Here is a 25,718-nt window from a genome sequence, read left to right as displayed (position 1 = left end):
GTTGCCATATTGTCCTGCGCAAGGGGGAGGCTGAGGCTTCAGAGGGGCACGTCTCATGGACTGTAGCACCACAGCAAGCTGAGCCCCCGTGCGAACGCTCATGCAGTGCATTGTGGGAGCACTCGCCCTATCTATAGTGGGTTTCACTCAGAGGCCAGCAGGCCATGGCTCGACAGTCCATACACCCCAAAACACCTCGAGGGGCGGTAGCTGACTCGCAATGTGAGGACAGGGAACAGACCATACCTGGTGTATCGCGGGAACAGGCTAGCCTGGTGGTCAGCAGGCCTAGCAGGCAAATAGCAGATGGTCAAGCCCTAGAGTTCTCCCGAATAGGTGGTGGAGAGGGGTAGGGGGACCCGGGCCCTCCTGCTCCACTGGGTCTGGGCCCAGGGCCCAAGAGGGAGAGGTGTGAAATGTCTCGCTCACCTCTTAGTGATGTGTGTGACTAGTCTCCTGTCTCCCTGGTTTGGGGGCGTGGGCGCAGCCCCCCCGCAACGGAGAGCTCCCAATCAGCCTCAGGCACTCACTCAGCCATATGAGCTTTTCCCAGCCCCCATCCTTGAGTCCGGTTATTTTCCCTCAGCTGGGAGTGGGGGAGGGAAAAGGGGCAGGCCGCTGCCTGCCAGGTTGGGTCCAGACACTTTCCTGTGCACCACTTCAGGCCCAGAAGCTGCAAACTGGCTCCCACCCTGCAGACGGTGTCTCCCTCACTCGCTCCCCCTGCTTGACCCTCAGTGGCCCCTTTCGAGCAGATCCTCCATTCAGAGGATGCGCCGCAGCTGCCGAGGGGCAGAGCCCTCTCAGCCCAGTGCTGTGACTTCCCTCCCCCTTTCTCTGTCTCGGGACTGTCCTGGGGATGGTGGGGGGAAATTTCACCACGTCATAGAGTTTAAGGCCAGAAGGGGACATTGGATCATCTCCTCTGACCTCCTGGCTAGCACAGGCCCGTCCATTTCACCACTTCCCCCTGGAGTGTTTTGTTAGGCTAAAGCATTTCTATCCTCCGGAGGCTAAACTGCTGTGTGCCACGGGCAGAGGTGCCACCGAAGCGGCAGGGCAGGGTGTTGAGTGGCTGAGCCGTGCTGAGAGGAATGGCATTGCTAGGAGCCGGGCGAAAGCCTGTCAAACTGCCGTGGGAACACCCCCGTCGTTTCAGAGGCAATCAAGGGGCCACCCCTAAAACAAGGCCTGTTAGAGTCTGCTCAGAAACTAGCAGCGCGTGGGGGGGGATCCATTGTGTGACCGAGAATGCAAACGGTGACCAGAGGAGAACGGAGCGAGAGGCAGAGGCAAAAGCCAGCAAGGCAAACGTGGCCTGAGCACCTACAGTGCAGTGTAAACCTGGGGCAGTGGGACCCTGGTGTACCCTAGCCCAGGCCTGAGCATCCGCACTGCGTTGTAAACCTGGGTTGCCAATTGCTGGCCCCAGGTCTCTGCCATGCCAGCACGTCCATAGAACCACAGAGTTACAAGGGACCGCAAGGGTCATCGAGCCGAACCCCCTGCCAAGCTGCAGGATTTATTGTGTCTACACCAGCCATGACAGCTGGCTACCCAGCCTCCAGCCCATATTGCACTACACAGACCTTCTGACTTAGACCTGTGGCTTGAGCTGTGTCCACACTGCCCAATGACAGGGCTTGGATCTGATTCACAGCAGGACTCAGGCTCTGACCTACCCCACCAGCGAAGTCATTGGATCTGGGTCCTGACCCAAGTCAGATTGGTTTGTGTGTGGACAAAAGGCGGGCTTGGGCTCAAACCTGAGTGACACCCTGGGCTTCATGTGCAGTGTAGACATACCCAGTGTGTCCCTGGGAAAAGCTAGAGAGAGAGAGGTTTGGGGACTGTTCACTAAAGAAGCCTGGGTTCTTTCTGCATTCGGAGAAGCAGCGTTTATCCATTCCTGGTACATAAATTAGACTGCATCGAAAAGAATACCAGATTCCATCAATTTCTGCATCTACCTGGAACGTACTGAGGGGCCTGAAACTTGACTAGCCACTCGGATCAAAAAGGGGCAACAGTGTGAATCTAGCATTAGTGGTGCAGTACCAATGTCTTCATGGGCCCAGAGTGGGAGAACCCACCTAGCCCTGAGGTGGCTTGGGCTTGATGCACAGGGACTTCCTGTGTGACCCGTGGGAAATCACTCAGCCGGGGGCTGGGTAGGTCTGTTCCCCAGAGGGGTCACCCCAAGCAGATTGGGCTGGTAGGTTTTTAAGACCAAAAGGGACAATTATGAGCCCCTAGTCTGAGCTGCCTAGCCCAGTGATCCCTGAATGGAGGCCAACAACCTCTGGAGGGGCTAGAACCAGATGCACAATCCCGGTTAAAGGACTTGAGGGTCCAACACTGAATTATCCACCCTGCTAAAACTGGGCACTTTACTTCCAGTTTAGAATCAATGGGGCCAGACCCAAGGTGGTGTCAATGGGAATCTCTCCACTGGAGTCAATTGGGCCAGACCCCAGCTGGTGTCAATGGGAATCTCTCCACTGGAGTCAATGGGGACAGATCCCCAGCTGGTGTCAATGGAGTGACACTGATATCCCTTGCCATGGAGATGCCCTCTGGACCAGTGCAGAGATCCACCCACCAAATCAGCTGAGCTTCCCAGGGTGCCAAAGATGGGTGGGCACCTGCAAAGCAGCATATTTCAGGGCTATTCAAACTCAGCTCCCCGCAACTCTCTCCTACCTGCCCGCTGTTGACAGCGGCATGCCGGGCCGAGCTGCAGTAAACGATCATGGTAAGGAATTTGATAAGCTCAGCTCTGGTCTGCAATGTGGAGGGGACACCTGATGGGTGCAGAAAAATGACACAGGCAGTGAGCTAACACCAAGAGTCATCTCTGCCCTGGGGAACAACACTCACACACATATACACACATCCCCCCTTCCCAAGCACTGCTACAGGCTGGGGACCGACTGGCTAAGCAGCAGTTCTGCAGAAAAGGACTCGGGGATTACCATGGAGGAGAAGCTGGATATGAGTCCTTGTTGCCAAGAAGGCTAATGGCATATTGGGCTGCATTAGTAGGAGCGTTGCCAGCAGATCGAGGGAAGTGATTATTCCCCTCTATTCGTCACTGGTGAGGCCACACCTGGAGTATTGCATCCAGTTTTGGGTGCCCCACTACAGAAGGGATGTGGACAAATTGGAGAGAGTCCAGCGGAGGACAACAAAAATGATTAGGGGGCAGGGGCACATGACTTACGAGGACAGGCTGAGGGAATTGGGCTTGTTTAGTCTGCAGAAGAGAAGAATGAGGCAGGATTTGATAGCAGCCTTCAACTACCTGAAGGGGAGTTCCAAAGAGGATGGAGTTCAGCTGTTCTCAGTGGTGGCAGATGACAGAACAAGGAGCAATGGTCTCAAGTTGCAGTGGGGGAGGTCTAGGTGGGATATTAGGAAACACTATTTCACAAGATGGATGGTGAAGCACTGGAATGCATTACCTAGGGAGGTGGTGGAATCTCCATCCTTAGAGGTTTTTAAGGCCCAGCTTGACAACGCCCTGGCTGGGATGATTTAGTTGGGGATTGGTCCTGCTTTGAGCAGGGGGTTGGACTAGATGACCTCCTGAGGTCTCTTCCAGGCCTAATCTATGATTCTATGATTCCCTGCTACGAGGAATGGGGCAAATAATGGAGTTTTTGATTCACGGGCCATACAAGGGGAAAAAAATCATTTCGGGTGCACCCAAAACTGAAATTTTTCATGAACTGAAAGATCATAAAAAGAAGAACAGGAGTACTTGTGGCACCTTAGAAACTAACAAATTTATTAGAGCATAAGCTTTCGTGGACTACAGCCCACTTCTTCGGATGCAGTCCACGAAAGCTTATGCTCTAATAAATTTGTTAGTCTCTAAGGTGCCACAAGTACTCCTGTTCTTCTTTTTGCGGATACAGACTAACACGGCTGTTACTCTGAAACCTGAAAGATCATAATGAAAATAAAAATGTTTCTTTTGGAGAACGTTGAAATGGAACGTTTCCTAGATGCTAAAGCCACCGTGACAGTCTGCTCTGACCTGTGTAACTTCCCGGAGTTAATTCCTGGTTCAGCTAGCGCAGAGCCTTCAGAAAAACATCCATTCTTGAGCTGAAAATTACCAGTGGTGGAGAACCCACTGCAGCCCTTGGTGAGTTATTCCAATGGTTGATTCCCCTCACTGGTAAAAATTTACACCTTCATTCCAGTGGGAATTGGTTTGGTTTCAATTTCCAGCTGCTGCATCTTTCTCTGCTAGATCGAAGAGCCCATCATCAATTCCCCCCTCCCCCCCACGTGCGTCCTTATACACTGGTTTGGCCTCTAACTGGAGCAGCGAGGCCACAAGGAAAGGCCTGCACAGTTCCTTCCCCGGGAGATGCGACCACACCCTGGTACCCTTTAGGCCTCTCCCAGCCCTAAGTGAGTTCTAACCAGACCCCACTGGCTACGCTGGAGAGGGTGAGCGAGGGGTTGGAGGATGGTACCGGACGACTTCCTGCCCATAAACCCTTCAGTGAAGATCTCTGCCACCCAGGCCTGCAGCTCGGAGTCCTTCTCGACAGTGACGTCGCTCTGGTAGTACAGCCCAATGATGCCAGAGACAAAGCTGTGAGGGTTAAAGGAGAAACCAGTGAGTCAGGTCGTATGCAATGGGGTTACTCCGGAGTCACACTGGGGTGAGCGAGAGGGGAACCAGCCCCAGAGACTCCAGCGGAGTTACTCCTCATTTACACAAGGGGGCAGTGAGAAAGGAATCAAACCCCAATGAGATAATAAATTACAGAGAATGAAATGTTATGGGAAAGTCACTAGATGGCACCACAGGACTAGGAATACATAGTGTACATTTCCTAACAGAGTTTCAGTTGTAGGCCGTTTGCCACACACAGAGATTTTTGTTTTGGTGGCAGGATGCTGCTAACAGCACTGATGTGATTTCAGTGATTCCTGGAAGTTAACCCCACTCCGGTCACCTATACTGACCCCCTGCCCAGCCCAGACATCACAATCTCACCCGGGAAGTCCTTGCTGAGGCTGAGGGGGTAACAGGGTATCTCACAGTTCTGGGTGTCCTGATCAAGATGTCAGACCTGCACTGCCACCAATAGAACAATGCTGATTGACACCAGCTGGGATCTGGCCCATTGACTCCAATGGAGAGACGCCCATTGACACCAGCTGGGATCTGGCCCCATTGATACTAATGGAGACTTGTCCATTGATGCCAGCTGGGGATCTGATGGGCATAAGGAGACCCAAGGGATCAGGCCTCACATTAAAAACAGCAACCAGCTCTGAAAGGCCTGTGTCCCCTGATGGCCTAGTCGTTAGTGCCGTAATCTGCAATGTGGTAGACCCAGGTCTGAAGCCCCACTCTGCAGCCTGTTAATCTGAACACAGGGATGTGCCCCACCCCCTGTGCAATAACTGGGTGGCAGGAGAGGTTCCCTGTGAGGAAAGGACTCGCCTGTTTTAAGGGCCTCATTCCAGGGGAAGATTTGTGGCTATGAATCAGGCACCGCCCTCTAGCCTTCAATTAGGCACCCAAAGCTCTGCCTAGTGGCCTGTAGCTTCTTTGATGCCTAACTCTCCCCGTGTGGTTTTTAGGGAGCCTGTCAGTGCTGAGACGTGCCCTGTCAGGCGGATGCCAAAGCACCCTTGCAAATCTGGCCTGCCTCAGTTTCTCTCAAAGGGGGTTCACCCTACTGGCCAGCCTTTGCAAAGCCCTTTGAGATCTGACAAGGATCGGCGCGAGGGGCAACGATTAATATCGATCGCTGCCGGACGTTCCCACACTCCTGCCCAGCCGGAAGGGCGACGTCCCAGAAAGCGTCTGTCCCTTTCAGAAGCTTTCAGCCGAGGCGAATTTCACCTGGGCAGCATTTTCTGTGCTCCCTCCCCTGCGTCCCTGAGACAAACCCTCAATTCTGTTGGCAAAAATCTCTTTCCAAAGCCACGTTCAGCGTCGGTGGATCAACTAGCTTCGGAAAGCCTCCGTCACGCCCAGTGATATTTAGCCCAGGCTGTTTGCATTTTCCCAGCTGCCTGCGGGAACGTGTCCGTGTCTCAGCAGCTTGAGGAAAAGGCTTAAATCCCTGTCCTGCCCCGTAACCTACCCATGCACTAGGGACTAGGAAAGACAGAGGAGTAGGTCAGATCCCCAGCTGGTGTAAATGGGTGTCACTCCATTGGATTCAGTGAGACCAGTTTCCCAGCTATTATCAAGGGGCATTTCTTTATTGGGGTCAATGGGCCCGAGCCCCCGTGCGGGTAACTGCCTGTTGCTTTGTTGGAGTCACGGGGGCCAAATCATGAGCTGGTGTAAACTGATGCAGCTCCACAGGGCCAGATGCAAATCAGCTTCACTCCACTGAAATCAACAGGGCCAGATCCCAGCTGGTGTATTTTTACCCCAAACCTAATATATCATTGAAAGGGTTTTCTGGGGTTTCTGGGGTTTTGTGAAAAATGCTCAATTTTGAACCACATGAAATTTTTCAGCCAAAAGCTGAGCGAACAGCTGTTTTTTGAGAGAATCAAAAGTTTCACAGAAACAATTTCCATTGGTTCTCTCTCCCACCCTTTGTCTATTTAGATTGTGAGCAGGTTGGGGCAGGAACCTTCTGTCCGTGGGTGTCTATCTCTACAGCACCTAGCACCCTGACGGTACCGATCTTGGTCAGGGTCTGTGCAGCGCCTGGCACAACACGGGCTCTGATCTTTGTCAGGGTCTGTGCAGCACCTGGCACAGTGGGGTTCTAATCTTGACTGTAGCAAACTATAATCACTTGATCGCAGTCCGTAAGTATCTACATGGGGAACAAATATATAAAATGGGCTCTTCGGTCAATCAGAGAATGTCTAAGAAGAGACAATGGCTGGAAGGTGAAGCTAGACAAACTCCGACAGAAAATAAGGTGTCATTTTTTAAAGGTGAGAGTAATTAACCACTTGAACAATTTACCAAGGGTCATGGAGGATTCTCGCTCACTGGCAATTTTTAAATCAAGATTGGGTGCTTTTTTTTCTGAAAGATCAGCCCTAGGGATTATTTTAGGGAGGTTTTCTGGCCTACGTGAGACAGCAGATCAGAGTACATGATCACAATGGTCCCTTGTGGCCTTAGAATCTATGAATAAAAATGATAGGACCAGAGCTTCAGTGGGTGTGAATAAGCACAGGTGTATTGAAGTCTCACAGATTCACATCAGCTGTGGATTGAGCCCAAATCTTCAGGCCTCATGAACATGAAGAAAACCTCCAGACTGTGACCTGAATGTAACCTGATGCAGCGACGCTGCCTGAGTTTGCAGAGAGCCTGAGCCCATTGCTTTGAGAGGAGGGTGGTGAGGTGCTCCCCACATGTGCCATTAACTCTGACACATAAGGACAACAATTTCCAGCTCCCGATGACTACATCACTGCGGATGAAAGCACATTACAGAGGAAAGAAATGATCCCCATTGTGATGTTCTACTAGGAGCAGCACCTCATTGAAGGGGAATGCGTGGGTGGGGCTTGGTCTGTGGACAGGGCTTGAGAAAGCACTACCTCTGTTTTCTCCTAGAGATTCACTGCTCCGCCCCAGCTCCACTGTGGTTTCTCCACCCCCACCTCCGCAGCATCACTAGCCCCCACCCCCTGGATTCACCTCTCCACTGCTGTCCAGATCCTCATGCCATCATCCCGGTAGTAGTAATTGGGGAGCGAACTGACACCACGAGCTTCCAGGTCATCTGGCAGACAAAGCTCCTCGTAACTCACGTTCTCCACACCCTTGGCCAGCAGCTTCAGCATCCCATCCCGACCTGTCGAAGAGGCCTGGAAGAGAGGCAAGAATCTAGAAATCTTGAGAGGACAGATCCCAAACTGGTGTCAATGGGAGTCTCTCCATTGGAGTCAATGGGATCAGATCCCAGCTGGTGTCAATGGGAGTCTCTCCATTGGAGTCAATGTGGCCAGATCCCCAGCTGGGGTCAATGGGCGTCTCTCCATTGGAGTCAATGGGGCCAGATCCCAGCTGGTGTCAATGGGTGTCTCGCCATTGGAGTCAATGGGATCAGATCCCAGCTGGTGTCAATGGGTGTCTCTCCATTGGAGTCAATGGGGCCAGTTCCCCAGCTGGTGTCAATGGGAGTCTCTCCATTGGAGTCAATGTGGCCAGATCCCAGCTGGTGTCAATGAGCATCTCTCCATTGGAGTCAATGGGGCCAGATCCCAGCTGGTGTCAATGGGTATCTCTCCATTGGAGTCAATGGGGTCAGATCCCAGCTGGTGTCAATGGGTGTCTCTCCATTGGAGTCAATGGGGCCAGTTCCCCAGCTGGTGTCAATGGGAGTCTCTCCATTGGAGTCAATGGGGCCAGATCCCCAGCTGGGGTCAGGAGTCAATGGGCCAGATCCCCATTGTTTGTTAATCGGCTGTAGCTCCATTGGCTCAGTGCCGATTGGCAGCAGCTGGGTTAATAAATTGTGCCTGAGCGAGAGCAGATCTTTTAGAAAGAAACCTCCAATCTGGAGCTAACGTTTCTGGTAATGAACCCTCCACCACGCCTTGGGAAGCTGCTTCTAATGCTTCTTCTCCAGCCTGGGACCCAGCTGCCACTCACTTCCAAGCTGAAGAGATCTAACTTCAACTCCCAGATACTAGATCTTGCTCTGCTGAATAAGGAGCCCTCTGCTCTTCGAAATCTCCCTAGGCAGGTACTCAGAGTGTGATCAAATCTCCTTTTATCCTTCCCTCGTCTGCTATATAGAGCAGCATTTCTCAAACTGGGGGGGCCTGATCTAAAAGTGGTTGCAAGGGGGGGCCATGAGAGGAGCCCATCTGGCAAGGTGCCCAGCTCTGAAGGCAGCGCTGCTGTCAGCAGCAACACAGAAGTAAGGGTGGTGTGGGGAACGGGAACTGGGGGGCCTTCTTTTTAAGAACCAGAGTGACTCTAAAGGCCTAGATTCAGACCCCTTAACAGAGGACTGTTAATGCTGACGGCCTCTATAAAAGCAGTACAGGCCAAGGCCTGAACAAGACTGAACTGCACGGTTCTCTGCCAAATTCGGTCAAGGGTTATGACCAGAGGAGGGAGGGGGGAGTAAACAATGCAAGAGGCCTCTGCATAACCACTTTATCAATATAATAACTGCCAGTTTATGAAATATAATAACCGCTTGTATGAAGAAATTGCTTTTGCAAATGCCAACTTCTCCTGTGATTCCAGCTATCTGCAAAATTAGCCAATCATGTATCTTCTTTGAGCATCCTATGTTAACCCCCTATGCCCGTTACCGTAAAACCCCGGAAAGATGATATGTACTTTAACGAGAAATACCCTTAAATTGGTGCCAAGTACCACCCCTAAAGGAAAAACACCAAATGACCCCTTACCTAATATATACCCAATTCTCGCAAATTAATTAGGAAGGTACCAGGAAAGGGGGACTGACCCCAACTCTTATTTCTTGCAAATGATGTATAATTTGTACTGTGCTTGCGGTTTAATGAAATAAAGGCAGCCTGCGTGCTGACCTAGGGGTGTCAGTCTTCGGACTGCACTCCAGTGCACTGGTATGTATGTCAATAAACTGGCCTCAGGCTTGAGTCTGTAAACTAAAATCAATGCGTGGGTGTCTTTGACCACGACAGTGGCGTGTGTGTGTGGGGGGGGGGGGGGGCGTCACTTTTTTGGGGTGTCATCACAGCCTGAAATATTTTCAAAGGGGGTCCCAGTAAAAAAAGTCTGAAAACCTCTGATACAGAGTCTCTTGGCTTAGTGTAGACACCACAACAGGGCACCCTGTTCCAGTCACAACCTCCCTAGGGCCGTGTCCGGACCTAGCGCTGATGCAGTGGGCCGATGAAGACATTTTAATTTCTTTTTCAGCTCAGTGAAAATTCCAAAAAAATGGGGAAAAAAATTCGTTTCAGACTGAAGTGAAAATGAAGGTGTTTGAAATGTTTGGCAAGTGGAAAATGTAAAACTAAAATCTAGATTTGTTCTGGGTCAAACAAAACCTTTCGTTTGGACAAACTGGATAATGGTTCCTCTCCGCCAAATGGTTTTGCTTCAACACAATCCAACCATTTCATTTGGATCTCGACCTTTTTAAAAACGGGTTGAAACAAAAAGTTGTGGGTTTATTTTAACTGAAACAACTCAGTGAAATGGACGCTAATTCATGAAATGTTCGGCATCACCAGATCCGCATTTATTTTCACGAAAAAACAGAAAAAGCCCCACCCAGCACTAACTGCCATCACCCTACGGCAGTTCTGGGTTAGCCCTAGAAAGGCCAATGTATCCAGCAGCCGTGCTGTAGGAATGCCTGGAGCAGTCACACGATACCACCCGTTCTATAGATGGGGGAACAGAGACGCAGAAGGAAACAGGCGTGACTACAGTCATATCACAAGTGAGTGGCAGAGCTGCAAAGATACCACACCTCCTGAAATCCAGCAGCTCCCTGCTCTACCCACTAGCCCCTGCTCCCCTCCCAGAGCTGGGGATAGAACCCAGGAGTCCTGGCTCCCAGCCCCCATCCTGCTCTTACCAGGGGACAAGAGTCAACTCTCACCTTGTCAAAGAGCCCTCCTGGCTGGATGAGGTTGGTCCTGACCAGGGTGTTGATGTGCAGGGTGTAGCGGGTGTGGGGGATCAGGAGCTGTGGGGAGCAGAGAGACATGGGGCTGAGCTGGGACCCTGGTCCAACCTCCCCACCCCCAGCGACACAGCCCCTGTGGGATACAGGGCACATTGAGGGGTGACGGGCCCACACGGCTGCGTAAAACAGAGACATGCCCACACACAGCAGGACACAGGCTCAGCCAGACATAGCTAGGACAGGGCACATCTGGGTCTGAGACAGCTTGGCATGGCTGGGTGCAGACGGCACCCGCAGAAGCAGCTGGGCATAACTGGGACATGAATCCAGGTGGGGAGTGGGCACCTTTGGCTGCAGATGGCACCTTTGCCCCTAGCTCAGGAACAGGCAGAGTGGGCACATCTGGGGCAGGGGCTGCAGCTGGGCACACACTTGGGTGCCCTGGACCGTGCAGACAGTGATGGGCCATGGCACGGCCAGCTGGGCACATTTTGAAGCGCTATCGGATGCCTCTGGGCACATCTGGGGCACGGATGCAGCTGGGCATATCTAAGACACAGACGCAGTTGGGCACAGATGTTGCTGAACACATCTGGGGCACACATCTGGGCACATCTGGGGCACAGATGCAGTTGGGCACAGCTGGCGCACAGCTGTCTGCTGGCCAAAGGCACAGGAAGGACATGAGGGGGTAACCCCTCCCACCACTCGATCCCTCGCCCCCCTCACCTTGTAGACAGGATGGCACATGGGCAGCTGGCGCAGTGTGGCCATGCAATACACCTCACAGAGGAAATGCGCCTCCAGCAGGTGGGTGTTGACCTCATGGACATGGAAGTTGGCCAGGCGCACCCAGATCTTGGCCAGGGTCCAGTCCCACTCGGGGTCGCTGGGCAGGAAGATGGGGCTGTCGGGGCCCGGGTGCTGGCTGAGCTGTGAGGGCAGGGAAAGGAGATGAGAAGAAAACAGCCTCCTGCATGGACTATGTGCTGGGAGTTGCTAGCAGGGGTTAGCGCAGGACTGGACGGAGAGCCCTGCAGCTGAGGTGGGGCTAAGGCTTGTGAGCTCTGACATCCTGAGACACCCAGTGGGTGGGAATTGGAGGGGGGCTGCCTCACCCAGGAGGGCCCCACTCCTGAATGAGTACTTGGAGCTGGAAAGGGGGAATCAGAGCCCTCCTATGAGACTTCTGGTCCATCCATCCATCCCTCCTGCCCAGCATCTTGCTCCAGCACCTTGCATCCATAGGTGCAGACTCTGTGGGTGCTGCGGAGCTCGAGCACTCACAGAAAAAAATAGGGGGTGCTCAGCACCCACCAGCCACAGCAGGGCAGCAGATCAGCTGTTGGCGGCTGGCGGGAGGCACTTGGAGGAGAGCGGAGAGCAGTGAGTGGCAGGCGGGTGGGGGACTGGGAGGAGGGGGCTGAGCAGGGGTGGGAAGAGGTGGAGCAAGGGTGGGGCCTCATGAGAAGGGGCGGAGTGGGGGCAGGGCCTCAGCGCAGAACAGGGGTGGAGCAGCCACCGGGAAAAATACAAGTCAGTGACTGTGCATCCATCTGTCCCTCCCCTCCATCCCTCCCATCCATTTGTCCATCCCTGCCCTCCGTCCTACCGTCCCTCTGGTCTGCTCAACCCACCCATTCTTCTGTCCATCCTCCTGTCCCTCTTGTCTCGCCAGCCCATCCATCCTCCTGTCCATCCTCCCGTCCATCCTCCTAAACCTCTGGTCTCCTCGGCCCCTCCATCCTCCCGTCCGTCCTCCTGTCCATCCTTCCATACATCTGGTCTCCCTGGCCCATCCATCCTCCTGTCCCTCTGGTCTCCTCGGCCCATCCACCCTCCCATCCGTCCTCCTGTCCCTCTGGTCTCCTCGGCCCATCCACCCTCCTGTCCGTCCTCCCGTCCCTGTGGTCTCCTCGGCCCATCCACCTTCCTGTCTGTCCTCCCATCCCTCTGGTCTCCCGACCATAGGCGCCATAGGTGCTGACGCCGACATGGAAAAAAATTGGTGGGTGCTCAGCACCCACTGGCAGCTCCCTGCCCTGCCCCCCTGCTCTAGCTCACCTCCGCCTCCTCTGCGAGCGTGCTGCCACGTCCTGCTTCTCCTCCCTCCCTCCAAGCGCTTGCACTGCAAAACAGCTGATTTGCGGGGCAGGGAGGGAAGGGGGAGGAAGGGGAATGCGGCGCGCTTTGGGAAGAGGCAGGGATTTGGAGAAGGGATCCAATAGGGGCAGGGATGGGCAGAGTTAGGATGGGGACTTCGGGGATGGGGGTTGGAATGGGGGCGGGGTCAGGGCGGGAATGGGGTGGAGTTGAGGTGGGGCCAGGGGCAAGGAAAGGAGCCGGTGCTGGAGAAAGTTGGTGCCTATGTCCCGGGCCCATTCACCCTCCTGTCCCTCCAGTCTCTTTGGTCCATACACCCTCCCATCCGTCCTCCCGTCCCTCCGGTCTCCTCAGCCCATCTACCCTCCTGTCCATCCTCCCGTCCATCCTCCCAAACCTCTGGTCTCCTCGGCCCCTCCATCCTCCCGTCCGTCCTCCTGTCCATCCTTCCATATATCTGGTCTCCCTGGCCCATCCATCCTCCTGTCCCTCTGGTCTCCTCGGCCCACCCACCCTCCTGTCCGTCCTCCCGTCCCTCTGGTCTCCTCGGCCCATCCATCATCCCATCCGTCCTCCTGTCCCTCTGGTCTCCTCAGCTCATCCATCCTCCCATCTGTCCTCCCGTTCCTCTGGTCTCCCCGGCCAGGGGAGGCTCTATGTTTTTTGCTGTCCCAAGCACAGCAGTCAGGCAGCCTTCAGCGGCTGTTCTGCGGGAGGTCCGCCAATCATGCGGATTCGGCGGCATTTCTGTGGGAGGTCTCTCGGTCACGCGGATTCGGCGGTGGTTCTGTGGGTGATCTGCTGGTCCCGCGCCTTCGGCGGACCCGCCGCCGAATTGCCGTCGAAGCCACGGCAGACCTCCCGCAGAACCACCGCCGAAGGCTGCCTGACTGCCGCCCTCACGGCGACCGGCACGCTGCACCCTGCGGCTTGCCGCCCCAGACACGCACTTGCTGCGCTGCTGCCTGGAGCCGCCCCTGTCTCCGGCCCATCCATAATCCCATCCCTCCGGTCTCCTCAGCCCATTCATTCTCCCATCCGTCCTCCTGTCTTTCTGGTCTCCTCAGCCCATTCATCCTCCCATCCGTCCTCCCGTCTTTCTGATCTACTCGGCCCATCCATCCTGATGTCCATCTGTTCGGCCTTCCCGCCCAGTTGTAAAATAATTTTTATTAAAAGGGTGAAAAGTGGATTTTCTCCTTTTCCGGCCCCACTTTCAGAGGTTTTCTGTCTTTCTTTTTTTTAATGTTTCAGTGGTGAAAAATGCAGAAGAAGGAAAAAGAGAAAAAAAGAGAATAAAGAGGAAAGGAAATTGGGGGAGCAACTCCCCACTTCCAAATCCAACATTTTTCACTTTCTGAACCCTCCACCAACCTTTTCAGTCCAATCACACTTCCTGTTTGGATCCAGTAACAGAAACACTCTGTCAAAATTACCCTGCATGGGAGGATCCATGTCGGGGGATTTCTGATGGGAAAATGTTTCACACCCCAAATGTTGAGGTACCTGCTTACTAGGAAGGGCGCACTGGTCTGGATCAGGGGGGCAATTCCTCTGTTCTGGATTAGCCTGACAGGGCCAAAGGGCTCCCTGGGCTGTTGTGAGCACCAGGCAGAGGCCGGGCACACTCATTACCTGGATGGCCAAGGGCACGACCTGCCCACCAGGTGTTAGGTGCAGCAGACAGAGCGGCGCGGCCAGGTACTGCTGTTCCCCATTCAGCTGGATGGTGGGGATCCCCTCCAGGATCTTGTAATCCGTCAGAAAGATGTTCCCTTTCTGCAAGGCGGAGAGACGGGTTCATCTCTCACATGAAGCAGGCTGCTGGGTTTTGTTCCAGGGAAAGGGACCCACAGAACTCAGCCCCGCAGACGGCTTTCGGGAGGACGGCAGGATTGTCTTACCTTGAGCTCGTCCCACAGGGTGGTGCCGTCCCCCAGGGAGCTGGCCACCATCTCCTCCGTCACGGGGAAGTTCTCCGGGAGCACCGTGCATTTCCAGATCACCACCGGGTTGACCCCGTTCAGGAACTGGTACCCGAAGAATGAATCTTCCTGCCAGTGCTCAGAGACGTACTCTGGGGACACAGATAACAACGTGTGAGTCAATGGAGCCAGACCCCCAGCTTGTGTCAATGGGCATCTCTCCATTGGTGTCAATGGGGCCAGATCCCAGCTTGTGTCAATGGGCATCTCTCCATGGGAGTCAATAGATGGGGGAGCATGAGCCCCCTCTAGCTATGGGAGATGTGGTGGGATCCCCAACTAGCTGTTGCGGGGCACATCCTGATGCAAGCCAGACCTGCCCTCCAGTCTCTCATGCGGATGGAACCGGGGAGGCTGCAGAGGGCTCACAAAGCCTGTTTGTCCTTCACCCTCCAGCCCCAGTGCTGAGGTCAGCCCAGTTGGAACAATGAGTCTCAGCCCTTAGACGTGCCCAGCGGGTGTGGTAGGGCTAGCAGGGCCATCTCACCCCATGTCTGTGGGCACAGGGTCAGATTGTGTCGGGGGCCCGGGGCAGGACATGCCCATGCACCGTGGGATGAGGCGGGGTACGTACCTGAAGTGGGGTTCTTGTTACACCAGAATATCTTCCGGATGTCTTCCAGCTTCTCCCAGGAGCCCGTGCATAAGAAGAAACCCTTCAGCTTCAGCTCCAGCTCCCTGGGGACAAGAGAGACCCTTGGAGGAGAGACCGATGGATCCGGCCAGTCAAGAGAAAGGGGGCGCAGCCAAATACCCAACTGAAGGGAGGGCATTGCCAGGGCCCCATAACCACAGTGTGTGCCAGCCATGACCCCGATCCACCCGCTGTGGGCACTGGGGAGCAGGGAATAGCAGCAGACTAGAGGTATCTAACTATGCCCCCAGTCTGCTAGATAGATAGATAGATGGATGGGGCGTCTGGGGATAGATAGATAGATAGATAGATAGATAGATAGATAGATAGATAGATAGATAGATAGATAGAGTGGTTTTCAGTTGGTTGGTCACTCCTACCACTGTGCAACTGGTGACCTGAGGTCTAAATAGAGGGTCGGAAGGGAAACTATGTCAGAGAGGAGGGAAGAGACTCGTCTTCCCTCCTCTCTGACATAGTTTCCCCTCCGACCCTCTGTTTAGACCAGGAGGACTTTGGGGCACTGTGGGTCGCTAGGGCCTGGCATAACATAGCGACCGAGAGGAATGGCTGGGGATGTCAGGTACAGAGGCAGGCATGAATCCTGCTCTGTGGGCAGGATCTGAGCTAGAAGATGGCCTCTTTGGAGTGACTCTCAGATCAACCCATCCCCGCTGGGGTACCTGGGGAGGGGGTTGATCCCCTTTGAGCCCTCCCCAAATCCCAACTGCCCCAGTGCCCCAGGCTGCTCCACTCAGGGCCGGCCCCAGGGTAGCGTCCCCCCCACACTCACGCTTTAATGGTGCGCAGCATGAAGACGGTGGTCTTGGTCAGGCTGTACTTGTTGTTGGAGTCCAGCTCGTCCACGCTCGCCACGTCCAGGCACCTCGGCCACCTGGGGGCGTATTCCTTCCAGCTGCCGGGAGAAGCACATGGGCTCACCATCCCACACCTGAGAGAGCGCAGGCACGGGCCCCATCAGAGACCTCCGCTGCCTCACCCAGGCATGGCTGAAGGCTTCCCAAGGGTGAAGAAATCCCTCTCCCACTCAGCTTCCAAGCAAAAATAAGACCGTCTGCAGCTTTTGTAGTTACAGAGGAACCATCCAAAATGGGCAGCCAGTGTGCCCGACTCAGCGGCGCTGCCTGAGTCTGCAGAGAGCCTGAGCCCATTGCTGTGAGAGGGGGAGATCTGCCACCAGTGTGACCAATGCAGTGATGCTGCCTGGGTCTGCAGAGAGCCTGAGCCCATTGCTCCAAGAACTGCCTCTATTCCCTTCAAATGCCCTAAGAGGCTAGTTTAAATAGTGTTGCAAACCCCAGGGGTTCATAGATCATGCACCAGCCCCCCTCCCCCCGAAATCACGAGATTGACTTCCAAATCCTGAGATTTCAGTAAATAACCCTTTGGGGTCTTACTTACTCTATGGCCTCAGGCCCTGTAGGTGGGGTCACATTTCTGAGCTGCTCTCCCCACACACAATGTCTGGAGAGTGACTTGGCTTTTTAAACAGAAGCTGAGTTTTTTCTCGGCATAACCCCATGACTCCAGGCACTGGGGCTTGCAGAGAAGGCCTGAGCTGCTGATGCCACAGGATTAACTCTTCCATTGTCTCCCCAGAGCATGTGTGGGATACTGATGGGGAGTGGGGGGTAGTAAGACCTACCTGGGGAGGGGGGCAGAGGTATGGTTTTAGCTGAGTCTTGACTAGCCTTCTGCCAGTGGCTGGAGCCTGCCCACCCCTCCCAGGTGGAGATCAAAGGAAAAGACCCTGCCCTTCCAGAGGTCAGTGATAGGAGGCACTGAGGCAGCTGAGAAGAGGGACTGGATGTGGCACAGCCTGGCTTATCCTGACATTTGGGAGGGGAGGGTGTAGGATTGAATCAGGGTCCCCATGAGCCTCTGGGATCTCTCCCCGGCTGTGGAGGGGAGTGTGGTCTAGTGGTTAAAGCTGGGGAGTTGAGAGCCCAGAGTGGGAGGCAGGGGAAGGGAGTGAAAGCAGAACTGGTGCTTATTATTGTCCTCTCCCGGACAGCGCTTATGGCTTTACCAGCCTGACCCCCCTATCCCCCATCCCTGCCTGGGTGCATCCCACCCTCCTTCACCAGCGCCCCCACCCGGCTCACCGATAGGCTTCCTGCCGTGCCTTCAGCTCCTCTTGCCGGTGCTGCAGCAGCAGCGGGTGCTGGGCGTCCTCCGCCGCGGTTTTGGCTGGAGGGAGAAGGGGGAGTTTGAAAGCCGATGGCACGCCAGGGTGTTAGCCACGCAACGGGCCCACCCTGCCGTGTTTGTGTGTGTGTGGAGGATGGCTGGTCCCAAACAGAGTGAGAAACAGCACCTCCTGCTGCTCCCCCAGGGAATCAGGGAGGACGCGTGCGTTCTCTAACAAGACAGCATGTGGGCAATGGCTGCCGCCTGCAAACTGAGTCATGCATGGACATGTGACTGGCCCATGTGACTCCAAACTCCATTTTGCTGTAATTTTCCACCGTAAGAACAAAGAGGTGTCCTTACACCTGGAGGAGGCTATAAAAGGCAGCTGCCTCATCTCCATCTTGTCTTCGTTCCTGCTTCATAACGAGTGTCACTGGTGGTGATCCTGGGAAACTGGAGTGTCTAAGGGAATTGCTTGTGTGACTTATGGTTAGCCAGTGGGGTAAAGCCAAAATCTTCTCTGTTTGGCTGGTTTGGTTTTCCTTGGTGTGCAAAGGAACCCCAGCCTTAGGCTGTAACTGCCCTGTTCTAAGCAATTTGTCCTGAATTGGCACTCTCAGTTGGGTCCCACCAAAGCCAGCATCATTACATCTTCACTGATGGGGGGGAGGGTACTGAGAAGGGAGCAGGGGTGCAGGGGCAGTATCAGATGCTGGCAGGGCAGATGTGGACAGCTGTGCATGGGGCAAACCTGCCCTGGGGCAGATGTGGCCAGATGTGCAGGGTGCCAACCTTATGAAGGACAGATGTGCATGTGGCCAACCTGAAAATAGACAGATGTAGATGCGGCTAACCTCATGGAGGACATGTGGCAAACCAGGCCCAGGACAGATGTGGACAGATATGCCCATGGCAAACCTCATGAAATATAGATGTGGATGGGGCAAGCTAGCTTCACGGTACATGTGGACAGATATTGCATGTGGCGAACCTCTTGAGGGACAGATGTGCAGATGACAGACCTTATGAAGGCCAGATGCGGACAGATGTGCACAGTGCAAACCTGAGGACAGACATGCATGAATGATGGACGGGATGTAAGAATCAGGGTCCAGATGCTCTTCCCCGGGGAGAACAGAAGGTTTGAACACCGCCCCCCTCCCAAATAAGAAGTTCAATCAACTGTTTGTATACAGTGTTATTTTACCATAAAAATGTCCTGAGTAAGGTCTTTTATGCAAGCGTGTGATGTTCTGAACTGACTGGCCCTTGTGAGCTACACATCCAGGCTGTGATTATGAATGTGTGTATGCGTCTACAGAGAGAAGTGTCAATTGTAACCATGATGCAACTTTAGCATCACCTCATGTGAGGGCGGGGAAGCAAAACAGGCTGGGGGAGGAGGGGGCCACCTCCCAAGCCAGGTGTTTACACAAAACCAGTTCCAAGTAACCAGCTCCATTAGCCAGCCCAGGAGAAGACAACCAAGAGCCATTCCATAGGAACATAAGAATGGCCAGACTGGGTCAGACCAATGGCCTATCTAGCCCAATATCCTGTCTTCTGATAGTGGTTGGTGCCACGTGATTCAGACAGAGAGACCAGAACAGGACAATTTATCTAGTGATCCATCCCCTACGGTCCAGTCCCCACTTCTGGCAGTCAGAGGTGTAGGGACACCAGAGCATGGGGCTGTCCCCTGACCATCTTGGCTAATAGCCATTGATGGACCTATCCTCCATGAACTTATCTAGTTCTTTTCTCAGCCCTGTTATACTCTTGGCCTTCACAACATCCTCTGGCAAGGAGTTCCCCAGGTTGACTGCATTGTGTGAAGAAATACTTCCTTAGGTTGATTTTAAACCTGCTGCCTGTTAATTTCATTGGTGACCCCCTGGTTCTTGTGTTATGTGAAGGGGTAAACAACATTTCCTTAGTCACTTTCTCCACCCCAGTCATGATTTTCTAAATCTCTATCATATCCCCCCTTAGTCATGTCTTTTCTAAGATGCACAGTGTCAGTCTTTTTATTCTCTCTTTATATGGAAGCTGTTCCATACCCCTCATCAGTCCAGCGAAGAGCAACAAAAATGATTAGGGGGGTGGGGCAGATGACTTACGAGGAGAGGCTGAGGGAACTGGGGTTATTTAGTCTGCAGAAGAGAAGAGTGAGGGGGGGATTTGATAGCAGCCTTCAACTACCTAAAGGGGGGTTCCAAAGAGGATGGAGCTCTAGGAGGAGTGGGGGAGGTTTAGGATGGATATTAGGAAAAACTATTTCACTAGGAGGGTGGTGAAGCACTGGAATGGGTTCCTTAGGGAGGTGGTGGAATCTCCATCCTTAGAGGTTTTTAAGGCCTGGCTTGACAAAGCTCTGGCTAGGAAGATTTAGTTGGGGTTGATCCTGGTTTGAGCAGGGGGTTGGACTTCATGACCTCCTGAGGTCACTTCCAACCCTAATCTTCTATGATTCTATGATTTTTGTTGCCCTTTTCCAATTTCAATACATCTTTTTTGACAACCAGAACTGTATGTAGTATTCAAGGGGTGGGCATACCATGGATTTATATAGAAGCAATATGATATTTTCTTATTATCTATCCCTTTCCTAATGGTTCCCAACATTCGGTTCGCTTTTTTGACTGCCGCTGCACATTGAGTGGATGTTTGACTCCAAGATCTCTTTCTTGACTGGTAACAGCTAATTTAGCCCCCATCATTTTGAATTATAGTTGGGATTATGTTTTCCAACATGCATTAACTTTGCATTTATCAACATTGAAATTCATCTGCCATTTCATCACCTACTCGCCTGGTTTTGGGAGATCCCTTTGTAACTCTTCGCAGTCTGCTTTGGACTTAACTATCTTGAGTAATTTAGTGGTGGCTGCAAACTTTGCCACCTCCCTGCTCCCTCCTCTTTTCCAAATTGTTTATGAATATGTTGCACAGCACAGGTCCCAGGATAGACCCTCGGGGGACCCCGCTATTTACCTCTCCCCACTGTGAAAACTGCCCATTCTATACCTTGGGGGAGCATACTGTAACTCCCATATTCCTCATTTTCAAATAATCATGATCATATAAAGCAGGCCTTGTAAGGTATCAACCAGGGGCCAGTTTTGTTCAACATCTTTATTAATGATCTGCATGATGGGATGGATTGCACCCTCAGCAAGTTTGCAGATGACACTAAGCTGGGGGCAGAGCTAGATACGCTGGAGGGTAGGGATTGGGTCCAGAGTGACATAGACAAATTGGAAGGTTGGGCCAAAAGAAATCTGAGGAGGTTCAACAAGGACAAGTGCAGAGTCCTGCACTTAGGACGGAAGAATCCTATGCACTGCTACAAACTGGGAACCGCCTGGCTAAGCAGCAGTTCTGCAGAAAAGGACCTGGGGATTACAGTGGATGAGAATCTGGATATGAGTCAGCAGTGTGCCCTTGTTGCCAAGAAGCCCAATGGCATATTGGGCTGTATTAGTAAGAGCATTGCCAGCAGATTGAGGGAAGTGATTATTCCCCTCTATTCGGCACTGGTGAGGACACATCTGGAGTATTGTGTCCAGTTTTGGTCCCCCCACTACAGAAGGGATGTGGACAAATTGGAAAGAGTCCAGCGGAGGGCAACCAAAATTATCAGAAGGCTGGGGCAGATGACTTACAAGGAGAGACTGAGGGAACTGGGGTTATTTAATCTGCAGAAGAGAAGAGTGAAGGGGGATTTGATAGCTGCTTTCAACTACCTCAAGGGGGGTTCAAAAGAGGATGGATCTAGACTGTTCTCAGTGGTGACAGATGACAGAACAAGGAACAATGGTCTCAAGTTGCAGTAGGGGAGGTCTAGGTTGGATATCAGGAATAACTATTTCCCTAGGAGGGTGGTGAAGCACTGGAATGGGTTCCCTAGGAAGGTGGTGGAATCTCCATCCTTAGACGTTTTTAAGGCCTGGGTTGACAAAACCCTGGCTGGGATGATTTAGTTGGAATTGGTCCTGCTTTGAGCAGCGGGTTGGACTAGATACCTTCTGAGGTCTCTTCCAACCCTGATCTTCTATGATTCTATGATCAGGGGAAAGATTATGGTCCTCTGAAAGTCATTTCTCTATCCATATCTGTGTATATGAAGTTATGAGAATTGTCATCACTAAAACATGCTGTAAATTGGGGGAATCAGCCAGAGATTAGCTCCCCAGAGGCAACAGCAAGGAAAGTAACCAACGCCCAGGTGGGGTGTGAAACAGCCCATGAGCAGCCATTGTCCAGCAAGGGGGCTACAATGCAATGACTCAGCTGCATGAGGCCACCCCAGGGGAATTGCTCAGCCTTGCTTGGAAAGACTCAGCATTGCCCCCAGACATGCCTGGACTTGTGTTCTACAGGCACGTGGGCTGAGGGTATAAGACAGACAGAGTGGACACATACTGGGCCCTTCTCCTGCCCCCACCTCTGCTGCAAGCAACCAAGACCCTGAGAAGAAGACAAGACTCCAACACAGGAGATTAGCCCAGGTTTAAGGACTGTATATTAAGGACTGCAATATCCAGTGGGGCGAGAAAAACTGCCAATGAAGAGGGGGGCAGCACGTCCGGTCGTTTGGTGGCAATTCGGCGGCGGGGCCGTCACTCCCTCTCGGAGTGAAGGACTTGCTGCCAATCGCGATTGTGGTTGGTTGTTGTTTTTTTTTGTGCTTGGGGCGGCAAAAACGCTAGAGCTGGCCCTGACAGCAGAGCAGGGTAAGGCTGGCTCCCAGAGTCAAGGATTGGAGAGACCTAGCAGATCACCAGTCCAGACAACATCAGAGCGGACCGTCACAGAGCTAGCTACTCTGTTGTCTAGCTGTTAACCAATTACGGATCCAAGCGAGGATCCATGAACATTCATGGAAGACATGGCGACATCCTGCCAATCAAGTCAAGAGGGAAATTTCCCCCCGTTGGAATCACCATGTTGGGGGGGGGGCAGGGCTTGCTGCAGACCAGCTGTTGGGCGGGCGGGAGGCGCGCGGGTTAGTGAGCGCACAGAAGAGGGAGCGGTGGGCAGGCAGGGCCTGTGATCCCTTGTGTGAAGTGGGGGAATTGGCTTTGGGAACCTACCTGCCCCTTCTCGCAGCTCCACGGTGCAGTACCCCTCGATCCATTGGTAGCAGGGGAAGCGGTAGGTGTCCCCCTCGGGTGACATCACCTGGACGCAGTTGCAGAGCCAGCTGTCCGAGGGGAAGAAGGAATAGGGCTCCTTGTGCAGTCGGATCAGCACAATCGGCCCCAGGCATTGTGCACTGGGCACCTGGTATTCGTCCACCTAGGGCATGGGGAGGGAGAGCAGGGTTAGACCCCCTGCAGAGTTGGGGGACACCAGGGATTCCCCCTAATTCCTGCACGCTGCTCATTGCACTTCCGCTCCGGCTTCTGGGGCAAAAGGGGAACCGCCCTGGCTCATGGAGGCTCTGCCTGAAGTGACCTCCAGGGGAACCACTCACCCTGAGCCCAGAGACTGGGGGTCAGCGCAGATATATTGCCAGCTCTAACCCAGCCAACGGCCTGCAAAAGGTCCAGAGCCCCATGCCTCTGCTCCCAGCGGGGAGGGGTGAGTGGCCCCTCCAGAGAACAAGAGATCTAGGGAAGCACTGTTGCGGATAGTGCAGTAGCACGGCGAGATCCAATCAGGAGTCAGGCCCCCGTTGTTCCAGGCTTTGCATGGACCCTGACTGAGATTGGGGCCCCTTTGCGTCCAGTGCTGCACAGACATATACCAAAAACCCACAAAAAGCCACAATCTAAACAGGCAAATTATTATCCTCCCTTTCCAATGGGGAAACTGAGGAACAGAGCGGGGACCTGACCTGGTCAAGGAGCTAGCACAAACCCAGGTGTCCTGAGTCCCAGTCCAGGGCCTTTGCCACCAGACACATCATCACATAAGGACAACCCTCGTTCATCAGTTTCTAAGAGTTTCGGATGGGTTAGAAATCATCATGCTTCAGGACTCTGAATAACAGGGGTCAGGAGGCAAATGGGGGGGGCAGTTTAGCCCTTCATTGAGGGGTCTCTTGCAATTTCTCATGAAGCAGCCGGATCTCAGCCACTGTTGGATAGTGGCCCGGTTGTAACCACTGCTCTGGCCAGCCCCTGCAATGGCAGGGGATTGATTAGGTTGGTGTGCCCAGATGATTCCAGCAGATGAACCATGCTGCTGAGGATGGAAACACCCTCAAGGAACCTGACCTGGGGGAGAATGTCCTTCCTGACCCTCAATCTAATGATTGGTTGGACCCCAACATGTGAGCAAAGCACACCAGCCAGGCAGCTAGGAAGAGGATTCTCTGGGCCAGCTCAGAGTGCCGGCTGCCCTGTCAGGTGTCCAAGCATTGATGTTTCAGAGGAAGGTGGGAGAGGAAAAAAAAACCAAAATGCACCGGACCAGTTGTTAAGCAGGGAAGCGGGGGGGTCGTTCCTGACCCCTAAGGAAAACCATCTGAAGTCCTGAAGCATGAGATTGCCTGAATGCAGAGCTACAGGCGTTCTGCTGGGAAATTTCCCCCTTGGGAGATCCTCAGGGGACAGCTGCTGTGGGGGAGGGAGGACTCATACTCACAGCTCCGGGAGCGAAGTCCTTGCCTTCATGATCCAGCCGGTGCTTGGGGGTCTCCCCGTGAGCTCCCACCAGGGTGATGGAGATAGCGCTGCAGGTGCTGGCTGCCAGGCCCTGCCCAGTGGTCACCCAGATAGTGTAGGTGGCCATCGGGCAATGTCAGGAGGTGGTTTGCTCACACTCCCTCCAGCCGGTGAATTGGGGCATTAAGAGCAGCTCCCAGCGGGTGACAGAGATCGTTCTTTGGCAGCTCCGCCCTGCAGACCGCGTCTGGCTTGCTGACTTGCTCCCAGATGATTGCATCCAGATGTGGGCCAGGTGCCAGATGGCCTCAGTGCTGCCCCTCCCAGCACCCACACACCTGTGAAGAGACTCACCTGAGCCAAGATCTCGCAAAGAGGATTATCACAGACATGCACAGTCACACCCCGTGCTCTGGCAACGGCTTTGGACATCTCAGGTCTGCTTTGAGCAACTCGGGGGGCCTCTTTTCCACCAATGCCTCGCTGGGCAGCCACTTGCAAAATCCCCCATCGGCCCAGGGCAGCACGACCTTCTTTCGATAACTCCCGTTTCTCTTCCAGCCTCTCAATCGCAAAACAGCCCCTGCGAGGCAGGAGTCCCAGGTGCACCTGGTTACCTCGAATTGCTGGGAACAGGTGGAGACAAAGGGACTGGAGTTATTTCAAGGCAAAGAGCTTCATAGTTCACAGTGCCCTGCCAGGATCCAGGAAACAGTCCCAGCGGGCAGCGGATTGCTGCTCTCATGAGTTGTTGGCTGTGTGTGTGCATTGGCGGTGTGTGCCATCCTGGCCCTGCACAGAGAGCCGGGCCAGCAGACCTCGATCGAACCCCCATGAGGCCACCAGATGCAGCTAGCAGCAAAGGCCCCCGGCCAGAGTTATTGCCAACAGAGCAGGACAGGGGCCCCTGCCGGCTCTGTGGCCCCAGCCCTGCCCCTTCTCTTCCCCCCCAGGTCCTGCCCCTGGCCAAGTTGGAGGCTGGAGTGGGGCCAGGAGCTGCGGACCCTCGACCTGCCCTGGGTGGGTGGGACTGAGAGCAGCCCCTGGCCCATGGCTCCCCACAGCAGCCTGCGCAATGCTTACCCCGACCCGACTCTGGCCGGGGGACAGGGCCTCGGAGCCACAGACGGGCCATGGGCGAGGGTCTCGGGTGTCTCTACACTGGGCAGGTCGAGGGTCCGCGGCTCCCCACAGCTGCTCGGGCTCCCCAGCTGGACTCCACCTTCTGTCCTGGCTGAGGGGGAGGGGCCTCAGGGGGAAGAGGCGGGGTAGGGGGTGGGGAAATGGGATACGGGAGGAAGCACGAGCAGGAGAGCACAAGAGGGGAGGACTCCTGTCTCAGACTGAGAAAGCGGGACGATCAGTGAGTTATCTTACGTGCCTTTACACAAATGCAAGAAGCCTGGGAAAGAAGCAGGGAGAACTGGAAGTCCTGGCACAGTCAGGGAACTTGGTGGGATAACTCACATGACTGGAGTACTGTCATGGATGGATATAAACTGTTCAGGAAGGACAGGCAGGGCAGAAAAGGTGGGGGAGTTGCGTTGTATGTAAGAGAGGAGTATGACTGCTCAGAGCTCCGGTATGATACTGCAGAAAAACCTGAGAGTCTCTGGATTAAGTTTAG

General features: G+C 53.9%; 1 protein-coding gene across 1 annotated transcript in view; it reads right to left on the bottom strand.

Moving 5' to 3' along the window:
* The window catches only part of LOC128823274 (hydroperoxide isomerase ALOXE3-like), a 28,806-nt gene extending 4,588 nt beyond the window's left edge, over positions 1 to 24,218 (bottom strand). Inside the window, exons 1-12 of the mRNA XM_054005497.1 lie at positions 24,072 to 24,218; positions 22,574 to 22,778; positions 17,450 to 17,534; positions 16,117 to 16,239; positions 15,264 to 15,367; positions 14,609 to 14,781; positions 14,340 to 14,483; positions 11,331 to 11,534; positions 10,575 to 10,661; positions 7,658 to 7,827; positions 4,491 to 4,612; positions 2,704 to 2,804 (exon numbers count right to left, since the gene is read on the bottom strand). Of these exons, the coding sequence (XP_053861472.1) occupies positions 2,704 to 2,804; positions 4,491 to 4,612; positions 7,658 to 7,827; positions 10,575 to 10,661; positions 11,331 to 11,534; positions 14,340 to 14,483; positions 14,609 to 14,781; positions 15,264 to 15,367; positions 16,117 to 16,239; positions 17,450 to 17,534; positions 22,574 to 22,778; positions 24,072 to 24,218 (1,665 nt within the window). The remainder of the gene's footprint in view (positions 1 to 2,703; positions 2,805 to 4,490; positions 4,613 to 7,657; positions 7,828 to 10,574; positions 10,662 to 11,330; positions 11,535 to 14,339; positions 14,484 to 14,608; positions 14,782 to 15,263; positions 15,368 to 16,116; positions 16,240 to 17,449; positions 17,535 to 22,573; positions 22,779 to 24,071) is intronic.
* Between the last annotated feature and the right edge of the window lie 1,500 nt (positions 24,219 to 25,718).

Source organism: Malaclemys terrapin, chromosome 15 (assembly GCF_027887155.1).
Source record: "Malaclemys terrapin pileata isolate rMalTer1 chromosome 15, rMalTer1.hap1, whole genome shotgun sequence".
Lineage (NCBI taxonomy): Eukaryota > Metazoa > Chordata > Testudines > Emydidae > Malaclemys > Malaclemys terrapin.
The sequence above is the reverse complement of the archived record's forward strand: the minus strand, read 5'-3'. Positions and strand labels throughout refer to the sequence as shown.